Source organism: Macrosteles quadrilineatus, unplaced genomic scaffold (genome assembly GCF_028750875.1).
Source record: "Macrosteles quadrilineatus isolate MER2022 unplaced genomic scaffold, UCM_ALF_1.0 Scaffold_8__2_contigs__length_117827958, whole genome shotgun sequence".
Taxonomy (NCBI): domain Eukaryota; kingdom Metazoa; phylum Arthropoda; class Insecta; order Hemiptera; family Cicadellidae; genus Macrosteles; species Macrosteles quadrilineatus.
In genome coordinates this window covers 117,221,620-117,243,048 of record NW_026542601.1, presented here as the reverse complement: position 1 = coordinate 117,243,048, position 21,429 = coordinate 117,221,620, and the positions used below count along the sequence as shown (strand labels likewise).

Below are 21,429 nucleotides of genomic sequence, written 5' to 3'. Positions count from 1 at the left end.
GTTTGTAGTGTGTGTGTATCCTGTTAGCGGGGGTGTGAGAGGCGGGGGCAGGGGAGGTGGTAGTCACTGTACCTCCTGCACCTCCTGGCCAGGACACCTTCCCTCCACAGTGGGACCATGTGATAGCATCACTCAAGGGACCTGGTGAGTAGTTAAGTGTTTGTTGTGTGTGTGTATCCTGGTAGCGGGGGTGAGAGAGGCGGGGGCTGGGGAGGTGGTAGTCACTGCACCCCCCGCACCTCCTGGCCAGGACACCTTCCCTCCACAGTGGGAAATGGTTACAAAATAAAACACTAATATTTTGTTCTATAATCATGGAAAATTGATTCCTCTTCAATATACTCTGTGAAGAAATACCATATTAAAAATATCTGTGTTTACATTTTGGGGCTTTTTGTCTCTATTAGCTTCAAGGACTACAAGCAATCTGAATATTCCTTTTTAAATTTCCTTATCAGTCCCATGACGTTCCTTTGAAATATAATCTAGTAAAAAAGTTTTAATATTGTAAAGATTAATGCACCTAATTAACTTAACTATTTAGCTTGATTACACATGATTTTGTTGTTTCAGAGGTGTTGGCCAGTCTACAAGAGTTGGACCAGATGAGTGTGCGCCGGCCGGCGTTGCTGGCGCCCGCAGTGGCAGTGCTGGGTGAGCTGATCACTGCGCCGGGCAGCAACGTGCGTGCTCTCGCCCACGGTCTGCTGGCACGGCACCTGCGGTACGCGCCACACACGGCACTGCAGTTGATGCCAGCGTATCTCACGGCACTACAGAGCGGACAGGTGGAGGTGGTCAGCTCAGTACTGGACAGACTACATGAGGTGGTCGTCTGCTCACAAGGTGCGTAGATTAATAAACTGTCTTTTGAAAACACTCAACTCCTTAAACCCTGAAGGCCAATACATCACCCACCGAGAGTAACACCAATACTTCACTCACACACTATCTATGCAAACATAACAAACGGTTGGAAGCTGTGCTTGACATGTGCTGCATAAATCAAGTTTAGTCAAAGTCACCATGATGTATAGTAGCTTTCTGTTTTATTCTCTATATACCAAATTTAGGCAGTTTGAGGGGAAGCGATTCCATCCCCTCCACTTCACCCTAACTATGAAATAACAGCCGACAGCTGATAAGCTAATATTTACATTAAGCTAAAAAAAGTGGTGGGGGACCCAGGAAACCTTCCCCTTAAACCGACTAATTTTTTTGAACGAGCTATAGTTTATAACATAAGTGGACCCCTCATCCAAAGTACAAATTGTTTGGCACTATGTAGATCCATACTCATATTCCATTCAATTTACTGTCTTGATTGATTTCTTGGGATTGTGGTGGTGCAGGCAATTTTTTTTAGATATGAGATTCGAGTAATCAAAATTTGATTCTAAAAACAAGCTGAAAGAATCTTAAATTCTAAACTTTTTTAAGATTTGAGATTCATTTAACTCATTATAATTGCAATGAACAGTTAGTAACTAGTAGATCTTATTGTTACAGAAGTAGCAGTTCCTCTACTAGAGACAGTGTTCAGCCTAGGATTGACTCACAACATGAACACACTACAATGTATCACCAAGTCTTTGGCTCTACTTAACCTACAGACTGGCTGTTGAATATCTGTAATTTAGTATGTTTAAAAAAGGGGAAGACTGTATTCATTTAATTAGATAGAGATAACAGTTTTTATAATTTTTCTCAATTGTTTAGGTATATTCTTTAGTTTTTCCAAAGTAACGTTATTTGAAATGTATGTTGTAAATATGTAATTATTTTAGAATAAATGTATATAATTTAAAATTGTCTTGTTTTCCCAGGTGAAATTTCATCACTGTCTTGTTGTTTAATGTTTTTCATGGTTTTAATAATTTATATGATTTTTACGATAAATATCATCATTGATTCCACACCTTTGAAACGTATATGTAGCTTCTACTAAATTGACAAATATATAATGTAAAGAGGAATAGGTGTACAACTAGATCTAGACTTAGAAAATACTTCCAGATAGTTAATAGAACACAAAATGCCCTCAGTACAGTTAACTAACTAGATGTGATGCCTGTCCACAAGCCTTTTTGGAAAAAAAGTAGTAGAACTATTACTCTAACCACCTCAACTGCTAAAGACGTGTTTACATGAGACTAGTTGGAGGGCAGGTTACTTGGCTAAGTTAACTTGAAATACATAAGAAGCAAGTAACCTGCCTGCTCTACTGGCCTTGTGTAAACACGGCTTTAGTGACATGTTTATCCATTCCTTGTTTCTTAATATTCCTAATCAAAGTATTTTTCCTAAAAAAAACTTATTTTTGACTAAAAAGTTCACGTGCAAAGTACTAACAGGTTTTATATGTACATAAAGCTATCAACAAACAAATTTAATAATATTTTATATTTATTCTTATCATATTCTCTCTTGTTGAAATGATATTTAACTATCCAAACTTATTTTTGGAAAAGCACAGACTTTCATACACTGTCTTCGGTTCCAAAACTTATCAGCTGTTTTTGTTTGCTACCAGATTAAGATTTATTTGCAATCTCATTTACATTGGATGACAAACTTTGTTGCTTGTTCACTACCAGTTTGAGTTGGAATCATCACAATAACGTCTCTTTGTGACTAAACAACAGCAATTAGTCCAATGGAAGGGTTTCCTGTGTCTACTCCTACAAGTTCCTGTAATTGAGAGTCTAGTCTCAGTTGTGGCTCAAATGGCGCCGACTTTCGTCTTCTTTGGGGCTCTCCTTGTCGCTACCTGTGCCGAAGAGATTAGTAAGTTTCTCCTTATGTAAACTTACATGGGTTTGTTTAGTATAAAACATATAGTTTTTCAGTGTTTGCACATTTTTTCAGTGGAAAATGTTCAAATTAGATTAATTGCTTGGAAGTCAATGAATTTTAAATATATTTGGCAAACATTTGTCTAACACTAATTCAAGATTTTCATATATTTCTTAGATTTAATATTTACATTGTGTGATTTATGTTACAATGTAGTACTGGTATTTGTCCTTTGTAAGATTTCCCTGCGCTCTTTGAAAATTTAACCATTGTAAAATAAAATAAACTATTATCTTAGTCTTCATGGTAAGGCCATTTGTCCATAGGTGAAATAATAAAATAATTATAATAAATTCCTCGATAACTATGAAATTTGGATCAAGTCTGATCTGACTGTGTAGGGTTTTAGGGATTTTATGTTCCCCAAAAGAGCTTGTAGAATATAAATCCAATATGCTCGACATTGCAACAAATTTTTCTTTACAATTCATAACCTTATAAGGGTAAATAATTAAGTAAACTACATTAAACAAACTACATACATACATTGAACATTAAACTAAATAGGTACATAATTAGTAATTGTTAAAGATAGAGTCAATAACAGTGGCAAGCAGCAGTATGTGATACACACAATAATCCTTTCTCCACCACTGTCCCTTTAGTTTGTTATTCAGAAGGCCTAGTATCTCAACAATGAATTTCTCTTGGTTTGATATAATGTGTTGTTGGTATGTTTGCACTCATCCCTCTGTAGACAATATTCTGATTGACTCGATCTTTACTGAGATATTAAAATCACCAAACAAACACTTCTTTATCGTTAGTAAGTTGATTTTAGAAGATTGCATATAGCTAGCACAAAATTTCTAGTACATTGAGCGAAAGAATTACACTGACCACTAACTATGAATTTAAAAGTATAGTTTTTTTTTCTCTTATGAACCTGTTGAATGAAACAAGAGAGTCACTATAGATTTGGTCAGTCTGCATGTTTGCTACAACAGTAGGGTGTATTATTTGAAGATTATTTATTGTTGCTTGGTTTATCGAAGGTCATCATTCTTTGCTTTCAATTAAGTCCAAAATATACAAGGTAATTCGTCTTTGAAATACTTGACTTTCAATTTTTTCTAGACCCAACTTGATCCAAAAAGTTTTCACTGTTTAAACACATACATTTATATATTGACTAACCTTGTAATCTGCGATCGCAAATAGGAATCAAAGTGCAGCCAAGCCCTCCTGATGAAAGAGACAGCTTGATCTGGTTCAACAAAACTAGCTTTGACTCTTGGAGCAACCAACTTGACAACTTCATTGAAGGTAAGCTTACGGTAATAGCAATGAACATATGGATATTGGGCTATGTGATGTAAGCTGTAGCCACAATGAAATAAAAGTTGCCCAAAAAACACCTAACTAAACCTAGAACATTTTTATTATTATACCACTTAATTAGCGATATGTACTAATTACAACAATTGCTTAATATACAGTTAGAGTATCAAATATACAATTCTTAATATACAATTCTTAATATACAGTCCATATTTAAGGAATATTTCATATTCCTTAAATATGGATGAAATATAAACAAATTCCTGGAGAAAGAGCTTATTAAGCCCCATTCGCCTTTGAATGGGGGATTTTATCCAACAAAATTTGTGGAGGAGAGGGTATGAAAAATATGTCCCTCGCTTGAACAACATAAAAATATTTGTATTTCATTGCTATTTTTTTTGTTTACTCAATTGACTATGAGGTACAAGGACTAAAACATAGGGGTGGCTGTAATCCCTCTTCTCGATTCTCTGCTATCCCTCCCTGTATACAAATACAAACAATGCACAAATACTGTAGTAAAACAATATTATTACAAACCCTTAAAGTTAAATATTTAAATTCTCAAAAGAAAAAGATTTTGGACTCCATGTTGCTGTGTTCCTCTTCAAATAGACATTCATGCCAGAAAGGGTTATTTATGAGAAGGGCTGAAATGATGTCCCATTATATCACATTCAAGTGTTGTTCTTCTCCAAGCTTTTTTTTACACTGAGTTGAACTAGAATGTTTCCCATCCCTTCTGCCACAGTGTACCGCAACCCTGAGTTGACGGCTGGGCGCCCAGAGGCAGAAGTCAGCTGTGACTGGGGCTCCCCTCCTCCCCCAGGAAAGGTTTGCCACATCAACCCGGAGACTTTCGCTCCATGTGTCACCACCAACTACTTCGGCTACAGACGTCTCGCCCCTTGCATCTTCCTGCAGTTCTTCCCTGTGAGTTTTTATTTCCTGCTATAAACCGTTTATTTGTGATTCTATACACCATTGACAATTTCTAAGTTATTGTAAGGGAACATTATCCAAACCAATGGTCTTGTTCTTGTTTCTATATCTACTTTTTTTAAATAACATCAATATGGGACCTCATCATGTTAAAACCTTAAACAATGACCTCAGTAAATGAAAACGTCCTATATCTAGTAAATTACTATATACTAGTACATCACTACAGAGTGTTGTATGACGGGTTTCTGCCATTGCCTTAACATTAACTCTCATGCTCTTCTTCACTACACTACTAAAAAAATTACCTGTACAGTTTATAACCATACAGCGGAAACCATATCATGTGAAAGGAGCTTCAGGTCTATTATTCTTGAAACAAATTTTAAAAGTTGCATTAAGCCTTGAAGTGTGTTTTCATATCTATAAGATACACTCCACTGTGACAAAAGATAGACAAATAGAATAAATATAGACCGTCAGCAGTGCTGTGGTTAGCATATGTTCCGGCACCCACTGCTAGGAGTGCCGTGTAGTTACGGCGCACACCGCTGCAGCGTCTGCAGGTAGCATACAGCTCCTACAGTGGTGTGCGCCATAACTACATGGCACTCCTAGCGGCACATCGTGGAACCTTCCTTTGACAGTCTATATTTTATTCTATTTATCTATGGTTAAACATTTATTCATAACAACACTAAAACATAGCAAAAGAAACCTAACATACTTTTACTTTATAGGAAAAGGGATGGAGACCAAAGTTCTATGGAGATTTGAAGACACTCCCAACATCAATGCCGAGGAATTTGAAAAACTACATCATAGATAAATCTGTGGAACCTTACACTGTAAGCTTAAATGTGTAGTTCGAAATGTTTAATGCATGAATTGGCTTTATCAACATTCTAAGGAGAGTTTCCTGTTTCAAAGCTCTAATACACAGTTTTTCTTATCTTGGAGGTTTTTTACAAGAAATTAATTTAACCTGTCATTCAGCTGGATTTAGTAATAAGCACCTCTTTTACTTTCATTGTTCATCCATGTTTCAAAGACGTTTCATTTAGCTGGACTTAGCTGTAGCCAACTTTTGATAAAAATTCAAATAGAACATTATGAATGAGCCACTCACAGACTGAGAGACTGTGCTATAGTTCAAATTTAATTTTCTCTCTCAGTTTTTGATAACATTATGATAGCTGATATGACATAACAGATGCCGTAGTTTACGATAAGCTGTTCTTTCAGTTTTGCTTGGTCTAAAGGTTGGCGTATTCGTCAAAAATTACTGATTGACATCAGTGTCGAAGTAAAGGTATTATTTGTTACAGTGTATATTCGGAGCTAGATTCAAGTAGTATTCTAATACAGTAGTTACCAATTGATAATTTGTTCACATGTAGTTCTAACAAGAGATGTTTTCCGCAGTGGGAGACAGTATGGGTGTCGTGTGACGGAGAGAACCCAGCAGACAAGGAGTTGATTGGTCCAGTGAGGTACATCCCTGGCCCTGGCGTGCCTGCTTACCACTTCCCCTACACTGGGCAGAAGGGGTACCTACCTCCACTGGTGGCTGTGCAGTTTGAGATGCCACAAAGTTAGTAGGCCTAGTCATGGAATAATTTAACCTCTTGTATGGGGAAAATATTGAAAAAAACTATACCCCATTCCCCCCATGTACCCCATTACCCCAATAGTTCATGTAGTACGGAGCGTACATACGTCAAGCATTTCAAGACCTTTCATTCAAGTATGCGGTTGATTTGCGGCTCACGGTTTTCTCTAAAGTTTGTGACCCTTATTAGCTTTATAAGTACGGTACTAGTTGTTTTGCCCGAGCCTCGCCAAGGGAAGAGAACGCAGAGAAGATATGGTGATTCTTCACCGCCTTGTCCAATGCAAACTGCTGGTTGATTAAGCGCTTGTTCTTAATGTAAATTAATTTTATCAATGTCCAAGTCACAAGGAAAAATAATCCACAGATATGTTTTTTCCCCTGTTGGAACACACAAGGCTCTGTCCAAACTCTATGGTTCTTGTGTCACTAAATTATATAGGTACACAATGTTGTCTGCAACATCAATTGCTGTGTTTTAAAGCATACTGAACTAATAAGTAAACAATTGAAACCGAATTCAAAGATTTGAACACGATCCCACATTATAAGAAAAATGTATTGTCACTTCTCTTGATGCAGAAACCTATGGTAGAATCAAAAGGCTAACTCAAGTAAAAGTTAACATATAAATGAATAGATGCAAACCAAGTAAATCAAAATAACCATGCAAATATCACACAGCAAATATAGATCTTCTAAGTTGTAATAAAGAAGGAGCACAAGCTACAAGCTTTACAAGCCACTTTAGCTATGGTGGCATTAGAATCAAATATCAAATTGCTTACATTGAGAATGTCTTCCTAATTTCAATATTTGTTTCAGCTGGTATCGTAATCAGTATAGAATGCAAGACTTGGGCTGCGAACATCAAGCCACACAAGGATAAACTCATCGGAACTGTTAAGTTCCAGCTGATGATTGATGTTTAATTATCAGAAATGTTTTTTCCAGCTGATGATTATTGTATAACAATCATCCGGAACATCAAGCTATTGGAGATTAATTCATTAATCTGAAATAAAGTTTTGATTGATATTAAGCATCTTTAGAGTTTTTTTACTCTACCCGATGATGAATACTAATCGTCAGCACATTGTAACGACCCAAAACCCGTCAAGGGGTAAAAACCCGATTTTTAAAAGTTTCATCTTAAGTATTATAATTGTCTACGTTCGGGGTAAGCCGCGCCCGCGTTGTCAGATGCATCGTAGTGGCAAGGGTCCTACGTCATCGTAGAGGGGATGACGCTAGTTACCTACCCCGCCGCCAGGGGCGATGGCGAAGAAGGACCAGAAGAGCAGACCTCATGGTCAGTTGTCCACCCGCTACCGAACCGTCAGTACGCCAGCTGTTTGGAGATAAATCCAACAGTCCTAACTTACGAAATTCTGGTCAATTAAAGATTTCCCCCGTTCCTGGTAGAATTCTAAGGCATCAGGTTAGTGTGCTACCGAATTTATTTTTTTTAATCTCATTTTAGAGAAGTTTTATTATTTTTATTTTATTGTGCCGCAGTCGCGCGCACCCCGCACGCTTTTTCACGTACGAGCACACTACCTTTTGTCTTAAACCAGCTTCGGAAATCATTTAAGTTGCCAAAACGGTTTACGTACGACTTATTCCGTTACCCCGAACCGTCTTACTTAAATTTGATTTAAGAAACCCCGTATCGACTCTGGTGTTCGACCGAGTCTAATTTTCCCGACAAGTTTACTTTGGTGATTACCAAGTATAACGACCGAATCACGTTTTAGTTAAGTTTCTAATTAATTAGGTCATCCGCATTCTCGATAATTTGTTCAAAATTCTAAATTTAGCTTCACATATTTTTCGAGTGGCTATGATGAGCACTAGTTAAAGGTAAGCTTAACATTGTAAGAATTTTTGTTGTATTTAATATTCTGAGCCAATAAACTCAAAACGATATTTAATTAACGAACACGTTAGAGTCCTGGACTATCTCATTGTAGGCTAAGCTATCTGGACAAATTTAAGGTATGGCAGAATTTCAGGTGAGACGACAATTACGTACTTTAAAATCTAATTTTGTCTCTCTGCCCGAAATTTCGTCATAACATTATATTGATTTGAATAAATAAACAAATGGTATAGTATTTTTTGTCCTTTAACAATTATTTAGTCTAACTAAAAAAATAATTGTTCTAAGTTTTTAAGTTGAATTTCATGATTGGTCACTGAATCTTGAGAATAAACAAATGGATTTTTAATTTGCTGCTGATACTAGATTTAACACGTTCGCTACTGCAATAGTACAAAATTTTTCATTCACGTGGACCATTCTTAAACCAAAACAGCTTCAACTATATTTTTTGTCTTAGTGAAAAGTGTAAATATCATATGTGGTGCAATTATAAAAATTCTTTTGGCTATATATCTTGAACCATTTAGATTCAAGCTAAATAATTTATTAAACAGATATAAGAAAAGAAGGAAATTATATTAGAGAGTATAACCATTGATATAACTAATCGGAGTATGAAAGACCTGGGAAATGCCAGGCGTTAACAAAAAGGTTAACGCTAAATGCCACACTCTCCTGTTCCTTATATCAAATATACTCATACGTCCGTAATGTACAGTTTACAAAAATTCTGTAAAAACCTCAAGTCTCTCTGTAAAAACCAAAACCCATTAACACTAAAGCCCCCATTTAATTTATCGTTAAACCCCAAATAACATGCATTTCATATGGGAAACTAAGGTTTTTTTTTGTTATTTACACAAAAAACTAAAAAGAGATACGAAGCAAGTGTAAAATACAAAGTTGTTAAGAATTTAAAAACCTATAAAATGATGTGTCACTTTACATGTTGCTATTTGAAAATGTTAAACAATAGGCATTTGCAAATTTTCAAAAATAACCTTTTTGGGAATTTTTATTATTTTGAAAAACTCGTTACTTGTAGCTTATCACAGTAAAGCTAATTTCATAACAAGTGAGAAAATTCAACCGGAGAAGGGCTAAGTGCATTGGTATAGGAAACACAGAGTATTAAAAACATTGATTTTTTTTCCAAATAAACTGCTGCCATTTTTAAACGGAAAAAGATCATTCATTTCTGTTTTAGCCAAAATGTTTGTCTATTAAATACCTTTAAAATGATGTATAAAATGACATATGTTTACATTTGAAAATTCATAAATTCGAACTAGTGACCCTCAGTTTTTGGCCAATGCAAATCACTTATTTTTCAGTAGTTCTTCATAAAACTATCAATTTTATTATTCTGCAAGTAATTTAGGCTTTAAATGTTTATTTACGTTATTTGATCACCTGAAACATGTGAACAACACCTATCAAAACAAACAAATACTTAACTTCCAAAATCTGAGTGATTTGTTTTTCATTGTTAAAGAAGTCTAAACAAGAACTCAAAAGTAAGTACCGCATGCATTATTTAGCTTTTATATTTCTTTATTTACGACGTAACCATTAGAACTCCATTTTCAAACATCACCTCTTTCTTTTCTTTATTACAGATGTCAATGAATGGTTATGTTTTATCGTGTTTGTTACCAACAGGAATGTTTATATCAGTTTTGATTCGGTTAATTACCAAGGGACGTAGAACGCTATGCTGTATCCATATTAAAGTTGTTTAACCCAAGCCCTTTAGTTTCCTTAAATCGACGATGCATTTACTACGCAGTATTAACTGTATGTTGTGTCCTTCAATAAGTGGGATTTGAGAAGGATTCAGTGCGAATGCTTTGCACGGGTCGGCTATAAAATATAGGCCTAAAAGTGTAAAATTTACTCTAAAAAACCTCCAACGAGAAATCCAAACGATATCAGCACACTCTCACGTAATCCGGTATGAAACGTGCTACAGATATTACAATAGGATTACTTGCAATATCCAAAGTCAATAGTATCACTGCTACCTATATTAATGAGCTAGAGTTGTATAGCTTCATTGCTGTCGTGACTATGTATTCAACCTATCGCGTATTCCGTGGAAATAGTCAACAATATGTTGACTCTCGGTCTAGTCCTCACCAGTTCAGTCTTAACCAAAGACAAACAAATCGTGATCCATCAAATAGGTTTGGCACGAAAAGAGTACTTTTTGCACTGCAGACCAGAGTATTATGAAAATGTATTACCTTGTTAAGTCCCTAATTGATGTATTCGCAAATAAAAAATTACCATGTTCGATTAAAGTTTCGAAACAAACATATTCTATTGTCTATTACCACAGTCATTCATTTTCACTTCGAATCCAATGAAAGGTCGTAGAATAGGCTAGTTATTTTGCGTGATAATTCATGCCATGTTGGTGTCACAATATACAGAGAAAGTTTATATAAACTAACCGTCTAAGTGAGGGATCAAATAACTTAAAAACACAACACCTAAACGGACTCTGATATTTATACTGTATTATTACACTAGGATGCAAATATCAGAAGAGTGAAGATCATTCTCGACATAGTTATAGTTTTTGTCTAATGTTGAACCATTGGCATTTTCATACAGATTGAAAATTAACGTAGCCTTCTATCTGTGTAAAATTACTCAAACAAATTGTGACCACCCTTTCAGAAAAAATTAAAATCTGTGTTCATCTTTATTCCAAAACATGTTTTCTTTTTCGAAGCACCCCCTTCCATGCTATCTGGTTTAATGAGGTGACGCACGAGAAAGGTAGGTGGTGGTTGGCAGTTTAATTAGGATTCCATTAACAGACTATAATTTTGTTGCTTCCCAAACATTATCACCTTAACAGGGACTATAGATGCGACTACCAGATTTTAATATACGTGATCGTTTTTAAATCATTACCCTGGTACAACTGAAAATTAATTATGACTGCAGCTTAACAAAATTTATTATTACGTAACTAACATACAGTATTATGTAATGTAATACTGAATTTGATGGTTCAAAAAGGCCAATAGGTATATAATATTTTTTATTTTTTTTCTGAACATATTAGTTGAACAAAATAACTACAAAGGCAGTTTAACTTAAATTATGTACACTTTTACCCACCTATAATGCTGTCAACTGTGCGATGATAATAAAATTTATTCCTTCTTAGCTTTTCGAGGAAAAGAATCAGTCGTGTGAATGTTTACAATACGATTTATTTACATTAAACAATTGTTTTTCATACCTCATACGAACTCCCGTTTGTGGCTTCGAAGCAGACACCATGAGCGTTTACATTTCAAAAGTCATTCTACTATTTCAAATAGTTTTAAAACTATGTAAAGTATCACCGCAAGCAACAGCAAGTTAATTACATGCACATTTGACAAACTAAACCCACAGTTTATACGTTTTGATTCTTCTACACAGGAATCCCGTTTCCCTCGAATGTTCAAATCTGACGTAAAACACACAGAAAGGCTGTTAGCAGATAAAACGTCCCCGTTGTCGACAGTAATGAAAATACAATCTTTCCCGTTTTCTACGTGAAGATGTTTAACGAACTTCATGGTTTTTGACGTTTCAGATGAGGTTTCACTATGTCCGTTTTTCCATTTAATAATTTCCGTGACTTGCGGCATTTCGTTATCACACATTGAATATTCACACACATGAATTAATTGGATTTCGATTTAATCATAAATTTCAAATACGACTCACAGTAACTATCGACAACACTCTGCTATTCACATGACTTGACTATCTCCATCTCCAAGCTGTATTGTTATTCGATTTGATGACGTATTTTTTAGGAAACGGAAAACTGTTATTCCCCGCACCGTGAGTCGTGAGATGAATGGGAGGGGGGAAATGTGATGAAACGTATACATGTAGAGTTGAAATATATTGCAATCGCATACTTGAGTGATGTGATGAACTAAATATACACTATACAAGTTATTAAACTATGGCTAACATTAAATGCTGTGGAGATAGTAAAGTAGTAAGAAAATGCCCACATAGGACGGATATTGTATAGGTAATACTCTCGCCGCAGCAAACCTGCAGACGAAGCGAATTTCAACTTGTCTGATTACATTTTTACTAAAATATTTCCATAAATGAGACATATTTATTCACAATTTAAATAACATTAGATTTAACCAGAGCTTAGGTTTGCTGCTACGGGGAAGGTAAAAAGTGTTTGTTGACCATATGTCAATAGTATAAAATGAAATAAATAAATTTGCCAAATTTTATCAACATATACCCATAAACAAGTAAACTACAACAGTTTTCATTTTCTCCATAAGAACAACATGGGAATTTTAAATTACACTTTTTTTTTCTCCGTGACTGTTAGGCATAAAACAGCGCTTCAATATACTAAATTATTTCCTTTTTTAAGCTCTACAAAATGGTTGAGAAAGAAATTGCAAAAATTTTTATTTTTAGGGTTAAAAATGGGAAAACCCCATTTTTACCCCATAAAACCCCCCATAAACCCCTGTTCCCATGGTCCGATTATGCTGGTTCGCGAACTCGTTCGAATAAACGTAGGTTTACACGTTGTACCAAATTTCATCAAAATCGGATCATATTTGCTCGAGTTATCGCGCTAACGGACACATATATAAATATATATATATATGAATTTGAACGGATGGTGTTTTTGGCTTCTGGGGACCTCAAAACGAAAAAGTAAATCGGTCCCGAGTCTAGATCTTACCATGAGACCTACGGTAATAGCTTATTCCCTATATGGGAAATTCGCTAATAAAATATGATGTAGTGAAAAAGTATGGTAAAATGCGGGAGTATGTGTTGGTTTCGTTGATGATAGTGAAGGTTTACACGATAAAGAGACCATTGATCTATGAGGATATGAAATAAGCTGTTACGAACATGAAAATTTTACTACCTATCCCCCACGAATACTAGAAAAATACCTGTATGGATCGTAAACATAAACAAATTAAGTTTTTGGCCCGAAAGTAAACAAAACCCCTATATTAATAGCATTAATTACCATATGGTTTTGTTTACTTTCGGGCCAAAAACGTCATTTGTGTATGTTTATGATCCATGGTCTTTTCTAGTATTCGTGCTATCCCCTGTAATAAGATTTTTTGTTGATGGTAGAGGTGTTTTTGAGGTTTAAAGGCATTTTGTTGGTGGTAGGCTATAGGTTTATTAGTGGTAGAGATGTTTGGTGGCCAAGGCATTTTGTTGATGGTAGGCCATAGGTTTGTTAGTACAGTAGTAGGGGTGTTTTGTTGGAGGTAGCCTATAGGCGTTTTGTTGATTATGTTAGTAGTGGAGGTTTGTCTCGGTGGTGGAGGTGTTTTTAGTGGTGAAGAAGTTTTGTGGATGGTATGGTATGATATAGGTGTTTTGTTGGTAGTATAGGCGTTTTGTTGATGGTATAGGTGTTTTGTTGATGGTATAGGTGTTTTGTTGATGGTATAGGCGTTTTGTTGTTTGTGTAGGCCTAGTTGTTTTGTAAGCAGTGGAGGTTTGTCTCGGTGGTGGAGGTGTTTTTTTATGGTATGGTAGTATGACATAGGGTTTTGTTGGTGGTAGAGTTAATTTGTTGATGGTAGAGGTATTTTGTTGGAGGTGGAGATGTTATATTGGAGGTGGAGGTGGTGGTAGCGCCTGTGGAGGTGGATGGTGGAGATTCGACGCCGAGTAGCGCCAGCGCCAGTGTGGACTGTGGAGTGTGAAGTGTAGTGTGCTCTAAGCTCAGTTCAGTTGGTGCGCGACCGTCGTCATGAACAAGACCCCGTCGACGGTATCCGTGCCCGGCAAGAACGGCATCGGGTACACATGGGAATACGCCAAGGCCCCGGACAACCGCACCAGGTGGCAGAAGATCAAGACTGGAATCTGGAACCCAGAAACCCACCAGTTTCTGGGGCGCACCGCCAAAAGCTGGGGTAACTAGATTTTGAAATAATCTCAGCTTTAATTTTGTGGCGTTTTTCCATTAGATTGTAAGTTTTATTACTTTAGCGCGTTTTAATTTGACATGTATGTAGGCCTATATGCAACGTGTTCAATGAAGCTCATTCAAGTTTTTGCAATGATGAATTTATAAATGAAAGAATGGCAGTAACAAGTCATCATGCAAAAATAATTCTTGCTTTTATTATAGGCCTACTTTTGAAAATATCTGTCTGCTTTTTGCAGAAAATTAGATAGCCTATAAGAAAGATTATAGAAGGGTATTACAATTTTTTAAATTTTTAATTTAACTTGGTTTGAGTAGTATTGTAAACAAACTCTACTATGACGTTAGGAAGGAGACTAGTTTCTATTGACCTTGTTTATTGCGAATATTTTGATACAAAAATAAGTCATGGATACATGCCATTTGAAATTGTGGTTCTCTGATCCTAGAGGGGAACTCGTCTTTACAGAAAATCATCTCGTATAAATTAATTTGCACAAAAACCCCATAGGTACATCTTTGATTTTTAAATTTTTTTATAATGGAGAAAGTTTTGCCAACTTTTATTCTTGCAGGAGATATCCATATAATAATGTTTAGCTATTAATCTGCAAAAAATCAACATTAAAAACTGCATGAAACAACTAAGTGCAAGTATACCACACCACATTTTTATAAATAAAAACACTATCATTTTAGAATGTATTCAACTCAACAAAACATAACAAACGAGTTCAACCACACTCAAACAACCCGATTAGTGCCGGAGTGCATCTTAGTTTATGTGGATCAACAATTAATTAAAATATACATTATCGTGATACATTATCGTGAGCCCTGGATATCATAATCATTGGCAGGTTTTTATTAAATTATAATAACGAGTTTCGCGCATACTAGCCTACATGCAAACCGTTCTGAAGTTGAATTTGAGTGAAAAGAAACCAACAAAAAGCTTTCCTCTGCCCCTTTTGACGCAATTTCAAAACATAATCATATGTAATTTTTTTTACATTTCCTCCACTTTTTCGCTAACTTTTAACTTTGCAATTTTCTTACCCCTGAAGGGTTAAAAGCTTTAATAATCTCCATCTAACATCAACAACTCCTCAAACTTCAAAAGCCAAACACTTAAAACAATTTTAAAATATTCTGACTATAGATTATAACTTATAACTTAATAATTTGTAGTCGTAGAGTTAACAATTTCGCTTGACCCAACGAGAGTGTCTACAGGGTAGTACCATGTGACGCACATCTCTATAAATACCACAGCTTTCAGCACTGCGATGTTTGGCGACTTCAGCCGGGCTGCACACTCTTTAATACACAGTATACTGTATCTAGCTGGAGTTCAATGGAAACTTATCAATATGTTACACAAACCGCCAAAACACTATATATCGTGCTAATGGAAACTTATCAATATGTTACACAAACCTCCAATACACTATATATCGTGCTGGAATAGTTTAATGGAAACTTATCAATAGGTTACACAAAACTCCAATACACTATATATCTAGCTGGAATAGTTTAATGGAAACTTATTAATAGGTTACACAAACCTCCAATACACTGTAAATCGTGCTGGAATAGTTTAATGGAAACTTATCAATAGGTTCCACAAACCTGCAATACACTGTAAATCGTGCTGGAATAGTTTAATGGAAACTTATCAATAGGTTACGCAAACCACCAATACACTATATATCGTGCTAGAATAGTTTAATTGAAACTTATCAATAGGTTACACAAACCTCCAATACACTATATATAGTGCTAGAATAGTTTAACGAAAACTTATCAATAGGTTACACAAACCTCCAATACACTATACATCGTACTGGAATAGTTTAATGGAAACTTATCAATAGGTTACACAAACCTCCAATACACTATATATCGTACTGGAATAGTTCAATGGAAACTTATCAATATGTTACACAAACCTCCAATACACTATATATCGTACTGGAATAGTTTAATGGAAACTTATCAATAGGTTACACAAACCTCCAATACACTATATATCGTGCTGGAATAGTTTAACGGAAACTTATCAATACTGTAAATAGGTTACACAAACCTCCAATACAGTATATATCGTGCTAGAATAGTTTAGTGGAATCTTATCAATAGGTTACACAAACCTCTTATACTAGAATAGTTTAATGGAATCTTACCACTAGGTTACACAAACCTCCCATACGCTGTATATCGTGCTGGAATAGTTTAATGGAAACTTATCAATAGGTTACACAAACCTACAATACGCTTTATATCGTAGTGGAATAGTTTAATGGAAACTTGTCAGTAGGTTATACAAACCTCCAATACACTATAAATCGTGCTGGAATAGTTTAATGGAAACTTATCAATAGGTTACACAAACCTCCAAATACACTGTAAATCGTACTGGAATAGTTTAATGGAAACTTGTCAGTAGGTTACACAAACCTCCAATACACTATATATCGTGCTGGAATAGTTTAATGGAAACTTGTCAGTAGGTTACACAAACCTCCAAATACACTGTAAATCGTACTGGAATAGTTTAATGGGTACTTATCAATAGGTTACAGAAACCTGCAATACGCTTTATATCGTACTGGAAAAGTTTAATGGAAACTTATCAATAGGTTACACAAACCTCCAATACACTGTATATCGTGCTGGAATAGTTTAATGGAAACTAATCAATAGGTAACACAAACGTCCAATACACTAGATATCGTACTGGAATAGTTTAAATAGATTACACAAACCTCCAATACACTATATATCGTACTGGAATGTAAGTTTGATGGAATCTTATCAATAGGTTACACAAAACTCCAATACATTGTTTATCATGCTAGACTAGTTATGGGAACCTACTGATAAGATACAAAACCTCCAACAAAATATATTGTATTCATTGCAATGTATTAGTTGTAGTATTTATATTAAGCTAGACTTTTTAATGGTACCTTTTTAAACCCAATTTTGAAACTGAAAATCAATAAAACTCTTTTATATGCTACACAAACCTGTAAACAAATTGTCTATCTGACTGGACCTTTTTAGTGGAAAACTTGCTGGCAACCCAAATCATCAATATCAGCTACATAGTAATGTGATAATATCGAGCACAACTAGTTTAATAGAGGCCGTTTATAGCATAGTTTGAAGCTGAAAACGATTAATAAAACGCTACAAAAGTTTCCAATACATTGTTCATTGGGCTGAACTAGTTTAATGGAAACTTTTTGATAGTTTACATATGGTTAAAAACCGGTTCGGTCGCATCCCGCTGCCGCTCGATAGAATTGATTGGAAGTCATCGACCTTCGTTATCAGAGGCAAACAATTCATTTACTACCTAGAAATACAATAAATTAGAATTTTAGGAAATTAATTTAATGACTGGTGTTTTAGAAAGTGTAAATATTCTCAAAATCGAGTTCCGACTCAAAATTAGTAATATCCGCCCAAAAGTGCTCTTCTAAAGATTGCCTTTTTTATGCTATCCTATTTAGAAATAATAAAACCGATTTATCATATTAAATTAATTCCCACACAAGCCACACATCCTTTTTTCACTAAAGAATCAAATTACGCTATAAACATAAACACTTTATACTAAGTAGTAAGTACAAAATTATTACGGAAGGTGTATTTATAATTTAATCGAAAAACCTATTGGACAATGAATAAAAACAAGTTTTAAGAATCCATAAAATCTATAGCTATGGTTATGTTACCCATGAAATTCTTACTAACCATGAAGTTCTTGTTCACTTCTTTTTGTAATCATGTGTTGTTATATAGTCAGCTGATAACATGTGATTGCAGTCAGTATACAGATTATACTTCTTAACATCAAAGATAGGTTACTGGTCAAAACTAGTTTTTGATTACAACACTACACAGCTGTAATAAACACTCATATTAGATTTTACTGGATTTCAAGAGCTCTAGAAGCGGTTCAACGGCAGATTTTCTTAAATTACTAGAATATAATGTAACTTATAACTCATAAGTTCTCGATGAATACGACTTCAAATCCATTTACTTTATTCAATCTTTCCACCAATTTTACCGTACTTTTTCCACTTTATTGAAATTAACCAGAAGACTTATAGTGAAAACAATTGATCCAAGATATAAATTTGTTATAGTAAGAGAGCTCGCCCCGTGGTCGAAAACTCGAACAAAAGTATGTATGTAAAAACCTCTCTATTTTCACCCCATTCTGTAAATATAACATGTGATCGGAATTGCTTCCATTTGTTTTGATTTTTTGTTTATATTTTGTTGTTATTTCGTTACCAACATGGCAACCCATAAAGCCCATGTCAATTTTTTATTTCAACTTCATTTTTTGTGCTTATTTTTGAACCTATTTTAATTTATAAAGCGATTCTGCACATCTACAGTAAAATATCTTTCATTTGGTACCAACCGTGTGTAATTCGGTCCAGTAGTATGGTCAGGCTAGCTGTCATAAGTTTTGCAAAATATTTTTAGTATATAAGATAATACATTTTATATTTACGCTTTTTTTAGCAATTCCGCAATATAATGTAGTAGATCGAAATTAGCTTAAAACCTGGGGTGTTAAGATATTATAGTCTAACAGCTATGAATTAAGGGTTGTTTTATTGTTTTTAAATCTTTACCCCCGGTGAGTCGGTGAGTGTGTTTAATCTGATATCTTCTTTAAAATTGACAATCAAATCTGTAGTAATTTTTACTTAAAATATCTGGTAGTTTGTAACTGCATAGTAGAGTGGAAAATTTGCTTATTTCTTATATGGGAAATTTGTTAAATATTTGAGTCGTGTAAACGATTTTCGTGAACATAATGGACGTTAAATTTCAACTTCTACATAAAGCTTAAGATGTTTTTTTTTACTTGAGTTTGATTTTTTTGTGTGAAAATACATTAAATAGGTATCCATAACAGATGGAAAATAATTTATTCCTTTGGGTTTATTGTTTGAAAACTTTGAGATAATACGAGTCATAACTTTGTCTGTCAAACCACGATGTCGACCTTGAAACATGACCTCAGAATTTGGCTAAAAAGCTCGTCTTCTGACCTCGTCCTAAATAAATGTAAGCCTTGAATATAAAATGTGAAACGAGAAATGATCAATAAAATCTAAAGTTTCTAATTGTTTAAAGTATGTTAACCCCACCAAAAAGAATGTAATTGGGGTTAGTGTATTTGCATGTCATTGCGTCGGCATAGTATCGATATAATTCTTATAGAAATGTGTAAAAAATCAAAAGCAGTAATGTAGTTGTACTGATTGCCATTTTAATTTCAGCGGCGCGTCCCGTTTTAGTGTTTACAACCTTCAGTTGGGTCGCCGGAAGACTGCCCCCCTGAAAACTACCCCCCCAAGCAGGTTCCTACGTCATATTGACGTCAGAGACCGGGGGGGGGGCAGTTTTCCAGTCACGGACACTCAAATTTAGTTGTCAAACAGTTCTAATCTAACCTAACCTAACCTACCAAACTTGCTGTAACATTTCGAAAATCTGGTTTATATTCACCACATGCCTTTTCTATTATCCAACGGAATTACTCGAATTAAAATTTAAACTAAATAGCATGATTTGTCTAGGGGGGTAGTATTCCAGTCGCGGACACGGCTTCCATATTGGTTAGTTAGCAGATTTTGTGACGTCACGTTTCACCCGGGGGGTAGTTTTCCGGGGGATAGTATTCCGCATCCCCCTTCAGTCTTCACGAACTCTATGTTTATAATGCTGGGAAACAACTATTCCAATTCTTCGCAAAAACCCGTTATAAATTCGAAGAAGGAATGTAGTAAATATTTTTACAATATCTAATACGTTCGCCAAACGTACAATTTGCAGATACCTAAACGTAAATCCACCTGAAGTTGGCCTATACAGAAAAAAATTACATCTCCACGACTAACCAAGTCTCACAATTACATTTCGGACTTGTAAGGATTGTATGTTTTGATAGTTTAACTTAATTTTCATCAGGGATTCCTGCATCGCATCACTTGGAACATACTCCACCCTATTTATAATGTTGGCCCGTGTACAGAACTCTGCGACACTTCAAAACTTGGCAAACTGCAATGTTCATTCACTAGGCTGCAAACTGTAGTACTGTACTGTATTAGATCCAACTATTTCCGTCTCTCTAGACATCATCAGATCATCGGGTGAAATGCATTTCCGATTCTACTCCTGGAGATAGGCCTTGTTGTTTGAAACACACTGTAACGTTTAAGTAATTATTATGGGAGTTTAAAAAGTATTAAAAAGTAAATATTCATGATTTGAGGAATCTGGTTGAGTCCTAATAGAGAAAATCTGTTCATCCTTGCGTGAAAATATTTTTATACTTACAGTAAAATGACCTCGTTGATCCCTTAGTCCCGTAAATGAGTAAATGATTCCCAACCACTTACCTAGTTGGTGTACATTTTGTTACAATGTGAGTGTAGAATACGAATTGTGGATATTTATAGGCATGCACTGTGGATGCGATATTCCCTGGTGTGGATTTACGTCCGCACGGGTGAGTACTATGACTATCCGCAGTACTATCCTGATAATTAGACAAAGGCAAAAATGTGGTTTGGATTCCACTATAAACTGTAGGTCCCTTAGTTGCCATTAGGTGTATGGGCTATTAATTAACAGCTGTGTCTAAGGAATATGCCGGCTTTAGTCACTAACAAGACTACAAGATCGCGCCACTCATCCTACACTCATCTCCATTCATACTTGGCTACTTGGCTTAAAATACCTACTTTGTATTTCATTGAAAAGTATTAAAGTATGAAGCGAAATTACCTTTGTACTTTTTTTACTAACTACGTTCTCGTGTACTAAAACTCCAATGAT

At 35.2% G+C, this 21,429-nt stretch overlaps 4 protein-coding genes across 4 annotated transcripts in view; all 4 read left to right on the top strand.

Moving 5' to 3' along the window:
* The window catches only part of LOC129000694 (integrator complex subunit 1-like), a 46,274-nt gene extending 45,985 nt beyond the window's left edge, over nucleotides 1-289 (top strand). The window contains exons 33-34 of the mRNA XM_054427655.1: nucleotides 40-144; nucleotides 186-289. Coding sequence (XP_054283630.1) covers nucleotides 40-144; nucleotides 186-289 — 209 coding nt within the window. The remainder of the gene's footprint in view (nucleotides 1-39; nucleotides 145-185) is intronic.
* LOC129000013 (uncharacterized) lies at nucleotides 27-1,682 on the top strand. Its single transcript, XM_054426857.1, has 3 exons — nucleotides 27-144; nucleotides 574-846; nucleotides 1,510-1,682. The coding sequence occupies exons 2-3, from the start codon at nucleotides 606-608 to the stop codon at nucleotides 1,623-1,625; spliced, it is 357 nt and encodes a 118-aa protein (XP_054282832.1). The 5' UTR covers nucleotides 27-144; nucleotides 574-605; the 3' UTR covers nucleotides 1,626-1,682.
* A 1,015-nt stretch (nucleotides 1,683-2,697) lies between these two features.
* LOC128999743 (sodium/potassium-transporting ATPase subunit beta-2-like) lies at nucleotides 2,698-7,719 on the top strand. Its single transcript, XM_054426402.1, has 6 exons — nucleotides 2,698-2,787; nucleotides 4,018-4,122; nucleotides 4,892-5,073; nucleotides 5,823-5,930; nucleotides 6,508-6,676; nucleotides 7,520-7,719. The coding sequence occupies exons 1-6, from the start codon at nucleotides 2,727-2,729 to the stop codon at nucleotides 7,624-7,626; spliced, it is 732 nt and encodes a 243-aa protein (XP_054282377.1). The 5' UTR covers nucleotides 2,698-2,726; the 3' UTR covers nucleotides 7,627-7,719.
* Nucleotides 7,720-14,288: 6,569 nt separating this feature from the next.
* The window catches only part of LOC128999742 (sodium/potassium-transporting ATPase subunit beta-2-like), a 42,790-nt gene continuing 35,649 nt past the window's right edge, over nucleotides 14,289-21,429 (top strand). Inside the window, exon 1 of the mRNA XM_054426401.1 lies at nucleotides 14,289-14,533. Coding sequence (XP_054282376.1) covers nucleotides 14,368-14,533 — 166 coding nt within the window. The 5' untranslated portion in view covers nucleotides 14,289-14,367. The remainder of the gene's footprint in view (nucleotides 14,534-21,429) is intronic.

Coding starts and splice junctions, on each gene's coding strand:
- LOC128999743 (XM_054426402.1), top strand. CDS start 2,727: ATGGCGCCGACTTTCGTCTTCTTTGGGGCTCTCCTTGTCGCTACCTGT. Junction 4,123..4,891: donor ACTTGACAACTTCATTGAAG/GTAAGCTTACGG, acceptor CTTCTGCCACAG/TGTACCGCAACCCTGAGTTG. Junction 6,677..7,519: donor GCAGTTTGAGATGCCACAAA/GTTAGTAGGCCT, acceptor TATTTGTTTCAG/CTGGTATCGTAATCAGTATA.
- LOC129000013 (XM_054426857.1), top strand. CDS start 606: ATGAGTGTGCGCCGGCCGGCGTTGCTGGCGCCCGCAGTGGCAGTGCTG. Junction 847..1,509: donor GGTGGTCGTCTGCTCACAAG/GTGCGTAGATTA, acceptor TTATTGTTACAG/AAGTAGCAGTTCCTCTACTA.